This window comes from the organism of the source record quoted next, unplaced genomic scaffold, assembly GCF_019419815.1.
Source record: "Pyrus x bretschneideri cultivar Hongxiangsu unplaced genomic scaffold, Pyrus_bretschneideri_v1 Contig69, whole genome shotgun sequence".
Lineage (NCBI taxonomy): Eukaryota > Viridiplantae > Streptophyta > Magnoliopsida > Rosales > Rosaceae > Pyrus > Pyrus x bretschneideri.
Genome location: NW_025999808.1, coordinates 1,303,007 through 1,316,700, shown reverse-complemented (window position 1 = coordinate 1,316,700; position 13,694 = coordinate 1,303,007). Strand labels below are relative to the sequence as shown.

At 38.3% G+C, this 13,694-nt stretch overlaps 1 protein-coding gene across 1 annotated transcript; it reads left to right on the top strand.

Moving 5' to 3' along the window:
• The first annotated feature begins 3,914 nt into the window (after positions 1-3,914).
• LOC103965725 (ferredoxin C 2, chloroplastic) lies at positions 3,915-6,294 on the top strand. Its single transcript, XM_009378792.3, has 6 exons — positions 3,915-4,235; positions 4,344-4,407; positions 4,748-4,836; positions 5,236-5,304; positions 5,682-5,726; positions 5,937-6,294. Exons 1-6 carry the CDS (start codon positions 3,951-3,953, stop codon positions 5,979-5,981), a joined length of 597 nt encoding a protein of 198 aa, XP_009377067.2. The 5' UTR covers positions 3,915-3,950; the 3' UTR covers positions 5,982-6,294.
• Positions 6,295-13,694: the final 7,400 nt, after the last annotated feature.

Genomic DNA, 13,694 nt, shown 5'->3' with positions numbered 1-13,694 from the left:
TAGCTAGGATGATGTTTGGTGTAGAAATGAGATAATCATCAATGATGCATTAGCATATGCAGTAGCTACTAAGATCATGTTGAGCAATGACATTGAACCCCGTTCTGTTGATGAATGTCGACATATAGCTGATTGGTTAAACTGGAAACAAGCAATCCAAGTTGAACTCGATTCGCTTGCGAAATGTAAGGTGTTTGGACTTGTAGCTCATACTTCTCCACATGTGAAACCCGTTGGCTACAAGTGGGTTTTCGTTCGGAAGCATAATGAGAAAAACGAAATTATGTGTTACAAAGCTTGCCTTGTTACGCAAGGCTTCTCACAACATCCCAGGGATTGACTATGACAAAACTTATTCACCAGTTATAGATGTGATTACTTTTCGCTACCTTATCAGTTTGATAGTTTTCGAAAAACCAAGTATGCAGCTGATGAACATAGTAACTGCGTATCTCTATGAGGATCCTTGATAGAGATTTTACCACACACGCAAACGGGTTAAAAACTCCTATATTACTTACAAGAATGACAAGGTTATTGTAGTATAAATGGTTCTCGCAAGGTCGTTCTCCACAGGGATTATTAAATAATTCGAAACAAACTAAATTTCAATTAATTACTGTAAAGCAGAAAGTTGAGTTGATTGGTTTTATAACCTACTTAAATTAAAACGAATTTAATTAATAAAAATAAACTAATATGCAATATTAAAGATGAAAGGGAAATAAAACTGTTTTGGAAAAATCAAATTAAGAAAACACTAGGGTTTCACCATCACCTAGCAATCCTATGTATTTTTATCAATTACTTATGATCTATACATGCCACTTTGAAGGTTAGGTTTTCCTAATTTATATTCTACTTGGAACCTCCAACATAGAACGTATATCTAACATGCAACCCGTCCGGACGTTCGGATCAAATCTGAACATGAGAGACTCATTATGCTTTATGAAAACTCTTTGAAAAACCATGCAACTCTTAAGATGTGGTGTTCATCTTAAGTGAAATTACAATTATTAATCACAAGAAGCCAGCATCAATTTCAGGGAACCTTCCGATCAAAATTGCATCAAATTACTTTTCTAAAGATCATAATGGTGATCAGGCATTAAGACAATTAGATAGTTTTAATCACGGTGATCAATAATTCAAAGTATGCATGCAATCAATCATAAGCAATTAAATAAAAATGACATATTCATGCTAAGGCTTACGGCTTCACCCTAGCAAAAGGAATTAGTTACGCATATTCATAATTGAAATCATAGAACATATTATTAAGAATAAAAGGAATGAAAACACCTTAAAGTAGAAAATCTCCAAGAACCCTAGTCAAGTTCTCTGTATCCCCAAAGTTGCATAAAAGAAAAGCCTCCTAAGATTTAGAACGGCTGAGCCTTTTAATATCTCCCTCCAGCCAACACAAAAACCCTAACCATCAAGTATTTTATTCCTACTGAGAAACTAAATAATAATAAAATAAAATAGAAAATAAATTCCTAATTAAACTAGGAAAAGCTGCACAGAAACTGTTCAGCCACGTTTTAGCCTCAAATCTTCTTCAAATCCAGCCCAAGATAGCTTGTTTTAAAGATAAGAACGTTCTGAACACATCTCCAGAAGGTCACGAACCCATCCGAGGTCATCTTGGGCTCCAAAAACGCAAGTTAAGCCCAAAACGTCACTATTCCAGCACTGCGCATGACTCCTTTATTTTATTGCCAAAAAAAATCATCGCTTGGTAGAAAAAACTGATATTTTGACAGGATCAAGCTAAGTGACTCACGAACGTCCTCCAATTGGAATTATTCCAAAATTCGTCCATTTGACCATGTTTTGCTCCAGAGGAAGTCGAAAATCCTATATTGGAAACATAATTCAAAGTATCAAAATTCTTCCAAATTATTAACCAAAATATACTAAGAATAGGGTTAAATATATAATATAAAATATACTCATCAATCCTGATACGGAAATTTATATGAAAGTTACCCAATGACTTACATTGATTGGATCAAATATTTCCAAACCTCGGAATACGTTCTCAATTCGGCTGAGGCGTTCATTTTACGGTTTGAAGCAATATGGAAGAATGTGGTATAACTGTCTGAGTGAGTACTTGACTACTTAGGGATATGTGAACAACAAACTATGCAGTCGTGTGTTCATTAAGAAGTCACATTCCGGTTTTGTGATCGTTGCAGTATATGTCGATGACATGAACCTCATCGGAACTCCTAAAGAGCTCGAGAGAATTTATGTGCACCTTAAGTTGGAATTTGAGATGAAAGATCTAGGAAAGACTCGATACTGTCATAATCGAACTACACCCAGAAGGTGTTCTGTTGCTTTAACGAGGATAAAGCGAAGCCTTCGAGTACTCCTATGGTCGTTCGATCACTAGATGCAAAACTAGATCCTTTCCATCTGAAGGAAGATGATGAAGAGATTTGGAGCCTAAAGTTCCTTTTCTAATTGCGATAGGCGCTTTATTGTACTTAGCTCAATGCACTAGACCCGACATCTCCTTCGCTGTTAATCTTTTGGCAAGATACAGTAATGCACTAACATGCAAACACTGGACTGATGTTAAAGACATTTTTCGTTACCTTAAGGGTACCACGGATTTGGGCTTCTTCTATCTTTACGGATCCTCGAGTGAGGTCGCACTCCCTTTATCTCGAGTCGATTCTTGCATTGTTGGTTATGTCGATACAAGATACTTATCTAATCCGTACAAGGCACGCTCTCAAACGGGTATGTCTTTACCATTGAAGGCACCACAATCTCTTGGAGGTCAACTAAACAGACCTCAGTTGCTACTTCATCTAACCATGTTGAAATTCTTGCCCTACCCGAAGCAACTATGGAATACTTCTGATTGAGATCTTTACCCTGTCATTGACGTCATGACGACAATCTATGAAGCAACGCAACATGCATCGAACAGCTCAAGAAGGGTTACAACAAAGGAGACAACACCAAGCACATTGTTCCAAAGTTATTCTTCTTACATCAACAATAAGAGCATCAGAAGATTGAAGTCATGTAAATCTGTTCACAAGACAATCTGGCTGACCTTTTCACCAAATCATTACCGAAGGCGACGTTTTAGAAGTTTGTTCAAGGAATAGGTATGCGTAAACTTTCTGAGTTGTAACATTGCTAGTTCTCTTTGGAATTATGTCAAACTTATGGGGAGTAACCTGAAGTATACTTGCTTGATCTTAATGTACTATTTTTCCCTACGATTAGGAGCATTTTTCCCACTGGGTTTTTGCTACCTAATGAGGTTTTGACTAGGCACCCACCTTGGTTGATCATATCCCTAATGACATCCTGTAGATATTTCATTTGACTTTGCATTTCTCACACATTTTTCCTTAGCCTATGGATTTTGTCCCTACTCGGGCTTTTACCATAGCTATAGGTTTTTTGTGAGACTTAGTTCCATATGAAAGTTCCTACCTTATTTGAGAATAGCGTGTTCCTAGAATCAGTGTCCACGAGTCGATCTCGTCAACTTTACATGATGCCGAATCTACTTGAGTATTTACACACTCAAGGGGGAGTGTTATGAACTTCTTATTTAAGTGTGATTGTGTAAATCTTAGAGTAGATTTAATTCTAGTTATTTTTCCCTATTAGGACTTGTATTTCTTAGAGGAAAAATATTTCTTCCCTCCGTTATTACTATAAATAAAGGCATTGCGTAAGGGGAATAACACATCCTCTATACAACCCTACAAACACATACCTCTTTATATTTTCTCTGTGCCACTGGCACCTCTCCCTATCAGTTAAATATAGGCCGCAACATGAATTTTATTTTCTAGAATTGTGAATTTTCTTATTTAGTTATTACAAGCGCCATCTTGGAATAATCCAAGCGCTTTGGTGCTCATTCTGCACGGTTGCTCCATACTGTCGGGAACAGCGTATGGACCATGCTGTCAACCAGAATTAGTGTCATGGACCATGCCATTCCCTGCAATCCCTGCGTTTCCCTTTCTATCCACCGGAAACCGCCACTCTACCGCCAAATCACTTGGCCAAACACCGTCACCCACCACTCCAACATAACCAAATGGCGCCGCAACACGATTTCCGAGCTCCAAACTCCGGTGGCTGTCACCGACGGAACCGGTGACTACTCTCCTTCAGTTCCCACACACAAAGTCACCGTTCACGACAGACAACGAGGAGTCTCCCACCAGTTCCGCGTCCCCGAGGTAACTATCCGAGTCTTAACTTTGTTTTTCTTTCTTTGTTTGGTTGCTGAGAAATTCGCCTAGAAAATTCTATCTATTTTCTCCTGAAAATTAAGTGAATAATTTCAGGACCAGTACATATTGCACACAGCAGAGTCGCAGGACATCACGCTTCCATTCGCTTGCAGGCACGGTACTGTTCGTTCAATCATTTTCTAGTAATAATTTTCTTCAAGAGGATTAAATTCGGGACTGGCTAAGGTTCATGTAATCGACACAATTACTATATCGGTCATATATAGTCATGTATGATATTCTCTCTTTTCCGTTGTATATCTGATTTAGGGTTAATGGTGAATGGATTAAGTAAATGCATGTAATCGTAGCCAAATTCATCCCGGATATGTTATAAAGTGATGTGGAGATTTTCCAATTCAATCTCTTATAATTTGAAGTAGGTTTGTGTTTTTTTTTTCTTTTCTTCTTTTTCCAATTCATTCTATGATAGAATCTCGATTGTTTTTACTTGGCAGGTTGTTGTACTAGTTGTGCGGTACGCGTAAAATCTGGAGAACTTAGACAGCCTGAGGCACTAGGAATTTCGACCGAACTGAAATCAAAGGCATGTAGTTGTGTGGCTTTTTTAGTAGTTTAATCAATGTGTTTTGCATCAAAGATTTGTTCTTTGATAATAAACTTATGTTTTCGAGTTTACTTGAAGGTTGGGTTTGTTCTGTGAAGAAATTATAGAAAACAAGAAATGAATTTCAGAACTACTACTTCAGTGTCGTCCTAAGTTAATGTATTGAAATTGGAAACAATAATATTGCGAAACGGCATTCCGAATTGCTGACAAAATGTGAAACTTATGGGGTCTTTGATCTTTCGAAACATTTTGGGAACTAGTCCTTTTGTGCTTGGAAGATGTTGATGCATCTGCCTCCAACAATGTCACATTATGTTAAACTAATAATAATGAATAAAGTAGTCTTGAATTGTTGTAATTTTGTCTGAAATGCAGGGCTATGCACTTCTCTGTGTGGGTTATCCATCATCTGATCTTGAAGTAGAAACGCAAGATGAGGATGAGGTAATCTACTGAGATCTACCTTTCTCTCTCTGGAAATGTAAAGATCCTATTTGGAAGTCAAAAAGTTCGAATCTATGTCATTGAGATGTAAATACCATATAAAGTTTACTCCTCCTTTAATGAAAATTGTTGAGTCATTTTTCTGTCACCGTATGTGGTTTAGTACTAGAACTCTTCTACCTTTATCTTTTGCAACTACTGTTTGTTCTCTTTTCTTTTTTATGGAATTATTTGGTATATGATGGTGTTTTGCACTGTATGATTGATCGTGAAAAAAATTGTATCATCGTCAACCACCTGAATTGTGCATGGATTATTTATTCTAATTGTCTTTCCATTCATCTGGTTATAGAAATCTGAAATATTTGTAACTACAGGTATATTGGCTTCAGTTTGGCAGATATTTTGCTCGGGGACCAATTGTGAGTTCCTCCTCATTATCTAAAATTTTTCAAATTTCTAATAACAAGTTTAAGACTGATATCATGAGGTATTTAAAAAAAACATTAAGATTCATTTCATGGGGAGACCTCGGACTGAAAACAGATCTCGTGTGGGGAACAGAAGAACAATGATTAAGGCAATGCCAAGAAACTAGTGTATCTTAATTGTACAATATGTTCATGATGCAGGAAAGAGATGATTATGCATTGGAGTTAGCTATGGGGGATGAATAAGCAATTTAGAGTACTGGCTTTGGAGTTGCGACCTACTGATTAATCATGCATGTCGTATTTTGTTTGCCTGCCCAGAATGGTTCCTTTCCATCTTCATGGACCTTGGTTTATGTACCATCCTTTGCACTGAGTGTACATCCAATGCTAAGTATGGTCGTTGCCTAGGTAATGTTCTCTTATACTTGCTTTGCTGTTGTCATTGTTTTTTAGCTTGGATTGAACAAGGCCATGTGTGGGTTGAATCAATTATCTAGGATGACCTCTATGTAATCAACTGTTATGCAATACAAATTATTTCTTTGCTCGATGAAAAGAAAGAATGATAGGAGATCCCTTGTCAATGTATCTATCAAAAATGCTATTCTGAAAATGATCGCTTGCTTGATCACTCATGCCAATAATAACCCGTGCGTGTTACTAATTTGGTTGTGACCAATGAATATGTGTCAATGCCCCATTTGCTCTATGTTGTGTATTTCGTCACTTGTTACTATTTTGTCACCAGGTTAGAATACACTTGTAGTGGGAAAAATGTATATTGGAAAGTTATCGCCATTAATACTTTCGTTACCTGTTGGAAATGACCATCTTTAGTTCGAATGAAGCAGGACTTCTTTGTTTGTCTTGGTAGTTTTCTTTTGTAGCATCTCTCTCTCTCTCTCTCTCTCTCTCTCTCTCTCTCTCTAGATTCCTAGTTGTATAAAAAAACTGGGAATTCTGTTTGTTCTTTACATTCTAAACATATGTAATATGTGGCGCGTCTTAAGTTTATAGGCATTTATCTTGTATCGTTTGGATAAGAACCAGATATCAGTTAGTCGGATCTCTTTTTGGCCGCTATGAGATGTAATACTGCTAACCAAGGGAGGAGTAGATCCCTGTCGTCCCTTTGAGGACCGCATCTGATCATATCCATCACTTAAATAGGATCGTCACCTTCAACAAAACGAAATCGGTCATTAAATTTGATCGATAGTGATAATGGGTTTGGTTCCCAAAGTTAGTGTGTAAGCAAGCACTGGTTCACTCTCTTCTCCCATCCTTATTTCGTTGGCCGAATTCTGTGTCTTCAAATTGGTAATCAAATGCCAGTGGCCGCCACACTGATAAACCTCAAAGGCCAAAAAATCTTTCCAGATTGTCGCCGCTGTCTGTAAAAGGCGCTAACTCCGGTCTTCAAGATACTTATGAGGTTCAATGGTTTGAAAGAAGAGCTAATTGTGGTAGGGATGCATAATGACCTAGTTTTGTGCTGTGCGAGCAAGCAATAACTTAGGACGACACCGGGTGGGATTATGATAATCCATTTTATATTTGAGGGCAATTCCGGGCTTAAAAGGAACTCTCGGTTCAGATATATCGCCCTCTCAGTTCCCCTCTACCAAGAGAACGTCCTTATACCAATCCTTGTCCTAACCAGGACAGTCGGTGATGTAAGCAAGCCACCGAAAAGTAGATCGAGACTGAAAGAAGTAACGAGTATTAATGCTTTTTCGGATGTGTAGAGAACGCGAAATTCGAATAAGCCCACTCTGGCATGATACCACTCATTTAAGCATTCGGAGCAGAAGATAGTACGGACGAAAGTAAGAGTAAGGTTGCAACGACCAATTTGTAAATGCAGAAGGATCTCCTTCCATAGCTGCGACAAGGGAAATCTCAACCCCAAATCAAGGTAACAAGGATGGATCCTGGTATAAGGACGAAGGGGATCAAGGGTGGGGGAAGATTGTAAGTCATTTCATTGGTGTCTTCCAACTCGACACGACACCCGTTGAAGAGATGACTACGACCCGCGAGAAAGGCTTCTTCCTCACCCTTATTATGAACCCTGACCATGTTTGGGGTTACCTAGAACAGCAGGTTGAGTAGGTTAGGCAGAGGAACTAGCGGCCATGATTTTGTTTGAATACAAGAAGGGTAGCAACGACAAATGTAAAATTGAAGTGCTTTTGGGTGAGACGAAGATTTGGGAATTTAGGAAAAGAGTGAAAGTAGTGGTACGACATATAGTTAAAGAAGATATTTCAAATCATCCTACCGTTAAATACGGATTGGTTCGTCTCAAGATCAATTGACTCGACTCTTGTGTCTTTAGGGTACGATATCGAAGGCGATTTCTTGTATTTTGCGCACACGCAACAGGTGCGATGCATCATCATTACGGGGTCTGAGGGATGGAGTTCAAGGCAGCCCATTCAAAACTGAAGACGTCGCTACTTCAGATCCAAAAGTTGTATCATTTGCAAAAATTTGAAGACCAAATGGTACGCATTCTAGCTTACTCCGAAAGATATGGTCTTTAGTTAACAATCCATCGTCAAAGGATATGGGTTGCCTCTCAGACGGATCGTTAGGGGCAATTGTGGGACCATGATTTTCTAGGGCCGGAGTAAGTTTGATCCAAGTACAGTTACCTCAGAAGTCCAATCATGGACTCACCAGCTATGAGCGGAGCTGTATCAGACAGAGTAGCGGTGCCACCATCACTCTACTCCGGGACATTAGGCAAAGTCTAGATGACCATGCTTATCCTACAAGACACGCGATCTAATCCGAATATGGACACAATTAGATCTTATAAGTCATGGTGTTCCTACAAACTAGGGATTGGCGTACACCATAAGTAATCACAAGAGGGTGCAATATCTACTTCTAGATTTCCTCTAGGATTCTCTGAGCTTAGAACGAGAATTCTATCCTAAAAGGGTTTCTCTCCCCACAGTATGAATACACCCACCTAAGGTTCATCTATGGTAACGCAATCTAAACACTTGCATTCTCTTGCCATTGCTTGATTCTAAAATCATTCACTAACTTGACTATCAAAAAGCCTTTGGCCAACACATCATCTCCCCCTTCCCTCGGGTCTTAGGCTGGCTCATTGTTGGGTACTATTTTGCAGGTTGCTCAAATTTACTCGAATTTGCGCTCGACCACCGCTCATGGAGGTGCGCGAATTTGGTTCCAACACACATCATGCTACACTTGTATAAATAGGCTTTTCACACTTAGTTGCCACAACCATTAACTCCATAGCAAAAAAGGCATTCTACTTCTCAGATAGCCAAAAACAATTCACAACACATACATGTCCAAGCTCAGACATGAAACTGAGGGTTTTAACATCAAGTTTGTACAACGTGGAACCTCCTCACTTTCGAGGTCACCCAAGGCAAATCCTACATCATCGTTTAGCTCTGTTGACTCAGAGATGCCACAAAAAAATATAGATCAGGTCTATGGAAGACTTGATACGAGACGGTGTTGCCGAGTAGTGGAAGCACAAGCTGATGAAGGCAGAAAAAGAGCTTGTGGACCTCAACAGTAAAGCCAACGAAGCGCTTTATCGTGCAAGCAAGCAGAAAACGAAGGCTACCACGTCTGGAGAAAGGATCCCATTCTTAAATTTTCAATTGTCGCAGAAGCGTCACAACCATATTGAGTGTTATAAGCATTCCGGGGAGGGAAATGCCAAAATGAAGGAGGAACGCAACAAAGGGTTTGAAGATTTTCGTCAAGTAGTGAAGGAAAAGGAACCAAATGAACCACAATGGGATTCTATAACAATGTAGGAGGTCAAATCTTTTAATAAAATTTGGTATCGGTGATCGTTGGTGAGGGCTATGGTTAATAGCTATGGTAGAATAAATTTGAAAGCACAACCTGCTTGTGGTTGACTTGAAATGTTTAATTATATGTTAAGCAATATAACATAGTTGTACAATGTATTTGCTTGTTATTATATGATAATAAACATGAGAACTATGTATCCTTGTTATCTTGGGCACCTACCATGTCCTAAACTACCTTAATGCGAAGACTATCAAATATGAAAATACTCACTATATACACTGTATGTAAACAATATGCACATTGTATGCATACGATATGCACATGATATGTACACTATATGCACATGATATGTACACTACATGCAGATCTTATGCACAAAACTAAAGATCGGGTAGATAGCTACTTTTGGCATTTATAAGACAATTTAACGGCATGTTATTGCTATAGTGCGTACAACTATAACATAATCCACAACGATCACATATATAAGGTTACGGTAACATATAGTGGATACAATTACAGCATAATCCATAACGATCACATATATAAGGTTACAATGACAATTTGCAAGTCTTGTTCCATATATCAACCACCACTTAACCGGGCACGTGGAAAACATGAAACTCGGTGTCACTTATTTTATGGACACGCATGACCCTTAACGTCCTCTAACCTTTTTCTTAATTTTGTTTTTCACCAAGGCCGGGCCACAACTAGGTTGTGGTCATACTCGCTAATTTTCGGGGCACAACATATGTGCGTCATAACTAGTGAACATTCCCGCTTCTCATGTTATGGGAAAATTTTCTCGAATTTCACAAATTTCTACAATTGGACACTTAAAACAGAAATCGAAACATACCCAATATTCTAGCACGTCAAAAATAAAGTTTTTTCCACAACCCATAGCCCCCAACATGAAACACAAACCTTAATTGAACTTCCAAATATAAATTCACTTTACAAACAACCTATATATTCCATAAATCATTGATATAGGAACTTGGAATTAAACACCCTACCTTACTAGCCTCCAAACCGAGCAGATGCCTAAGGTGCCCAAATATGCCTACCGAAGCTTCAGTCCCTGGAAAAAATGAAACTTTCTAGCCAAAATGGAAAATATGGTACAAATGTCCTATCCTTAAGGATGGAAGAATTTGGTGTGTTTGGTTATGGAGGAATAACACACATAGCTCAGAGATCTGACCTCAAACCCGAAAACCCTGACCTTACTTTTCTCACATCTCTCTCGACATCCTTGTGTTTGAGACTAGAGCTCAACCAAAAACCCAGGGCTCACTCTTCTCACCTCTCTCTCGACTTTCCTCTCTTCGAAATCAAAGCTCACACATCTGAGCTCAATACGTGGTGAATTGCCCTGATAAATATGGTTTTCATCTTCTATCCACTACAATCTAAAGTTCAAACTTTCTCTCTCCTTTTAATGTAGTTTACTGTAGTAATATCGCTTGCAATAAAAAAGTATTTATTATATAAAAAATCTTGAATGGATTGGAACATAATTAATTAAAAAAACTATATTCTTTACAGAATATTGGTTAAATTGTGCTCCTTGCTACAATCTTCCCTTTTTTTCTTTTTATCTTAATTTTTTAATAATAAGGGGGTATGCCGCCACACATTGATGGTAGACCCATACAACCCCAAAATACAATGAGGGCGGCAATACTTTTGGTCTCTGCGTCAAATGGTATGCCAAAGCAGAGCCGTTTGCCCTCAAGTAATGCATCCATAGAAGTTCAAACTCGAGTTAGAAGTTCTAAACCCTGCTCGCTTTTTGCTGGACCAACTCCTTATAGAGTAAAAAAAAGAAAAATACAGGGAGAATATATAAAACGAGCAACCAGCAGCTCTGATAGGCCGACAGCAAGACCCACAGTTGGACAAGGAAGGAAGTTGCCAAGTGGTGAAAGCTAAGCTTCATATTGAGAAGTTGAGATGCACGGGAGCACGAGTGATGTTATTTCACACAAAAGATCAAGCAATACAGCTGTTTGAGAACAACAGCTATATATGCCCAACTGCCAAATTTCCCATGCAACAAAGTGGTTCATAATTCATGGTGTTAGGTTAACAACAAGCTTTACTTCCTTTTCTAGCAAGTTTGATATTTCTTCCATCAAAAGTTGGCTCTGTAATAACTTGTAATCCGTGAGCCTGAAGAGAACTGCTACTAGCTGCACTTTTTAATGCCACAAATTTGTTTCCACACAAGTTTTGCGGACCCTCAGTTGCATTATTTGCAATCTCCGGGTCAACTCACGTTGCACCGTTGACCCAACCAAAAATTTCTTTCATTTCTTGTATGTCAACATCGGTACGGTGCTTGCGATCTTTGTACCTGTTTTTTCATGAAGACAGAAGAACTTTAATAATTTTTTGTTTTTTTCTTTGCTAAATTAGTCAAAAGGATTCTTTTGATTAAATTCCATTTTAGTTTTAGGTTTTATTATTAGTGTTAAAGATAGAGGGAAAGCATAAGGGGAAAAATAGAGACGGGGAAGGATGGAGGGAGGGTGATGGAAAGGAAGAGGGAGAAACATAGGAATTCTATGAAACAAATAGCATATTTACTTAATATCCATGAGGTAAGGAAGAAATTGGAGAACTTAAATAAACAAGTAAGAAAAGAGAATATGATTACTTAATATCTATTTGGTATCATATTGCTGATTTGCAGGTATTGGGCTGTGAACTATAAAGAGATATCCACACTTTTTGGATTTCATATGTTTTAATAGATATCACAGAAGTTAAGAATGAAAATTGTCACGCCCCGATCCTAATGTCCGAGGGATATCGGGGTGTTCACATGCTGGCCGATACTCAAAGGTGACGCAAACCATTTAATGAATGCATATGTTAAGAACATGTAAATCATGTGTATAAATTTCGTTGGAACTACATAAAATAATATACTAATATTTAACACATATCGTTGGAAAAGAACTACTAGGGTACGATATGATGTTTATGAATTGTAGCAAAATAATAAGAGGTGACTATTCATTCCTGCATGAAGATAGTGATAGTGCATGACATGTTCAGAGCATACATCTAATTCAGAATACAATAGAAGGTGTTATTACAATGATGTCAAAGCAGAGATGATGGCACGATATCACTGCTAGGGGAAAGCCTCGTAGCATGGAACATAAGCCTCGTTCATATGTCCTGAGGGGGCACAAAACAAATATGAGTGGACCAAGTTGATATGTATATATAATACTGAAACAGTTATTCAACATATTAACCCCTAAAGTTCATGAGAACTAATAGCATAATATTTCATAGGTTTTCCGAAACCCTAGCATGCCATAAAAACTTTCATGAAACATATATCGTATAATGTGCTAAATAGTGGCATCTTAGTCACCCATGGTGTTCAATAATTATATCTCCTGGCCCGAAGCCAACAATTATCTTCACTCGTAGGTAGAACAGGGACCACTAGCTAAGCACAAAAACATTGAATATACTTTTTCCAAACATAGGTACATATATCTCAAAAACATCTTCATAACATATAGCCATCCATCATATATACTATAAAGAAGTGTAAAAACAAGTTCATAAGTAGTATATAGTCATCCATCATATATACTACAAAGAACATAAGTTCGGAAAAATATGGTATTCCAAAATATTCGTGGTAAGCATGATAATCATAAAGTGTAAATCTAATTTACCCATAAAACGTTTTGTAAAACGTAACCATTAAATCATGCTTTTCATGTATGCATTCATACTATTAAAACATGCATTTTAGAAGGGGTCCACTCACAAATACTCCGTCGTCGAATAGCCGTACGAAATAGGAATGACGGAATCGCCCCTAATAATTGCACCTAAGCACATAAAGGGTACAATTAACAAAACTATACTTAAACAATTGAATTTTGGTAAACAGACATCATAAACGGGTTCGAGACATCGAAAAGCATAAAAGGGGACCTTGGGTGCCCCCACGTGCCGTCGCAAGGTGTTGGCTCCAGCGGCCACGCGATGCTGCACACACCGCCGTGGATTGCCAAAAAATTTGCCAATGCCATCCTGGACGGTGGCGTGTGTGCTCCATGTGCCAGCACCGGTAAGCACCCACGCACAGGCTCA

Coding starts and splice junctions, on each gene's coding strand:
- LOC103965725 (XM_009378792.3), top strand. CDS start 3,951: ATGCTGTCAACCAGAATTAGTGTCATGGACCATGCCATTCCCTGCAAT. Junction 4,236..4,343: donor ACCAGTTCCGCGTCCCCGAG/GTAACTATCCGA, acceptor GAATAATTTCAG/GACCAGTACATATTGCACAC. Junction 5,727..5,936: donor ATTTTGCTCGGGGACCAATT/GTGAGTTCCTCC, acceptor TTCATGATGCAG/GAAAGAGATGATTATGCATT.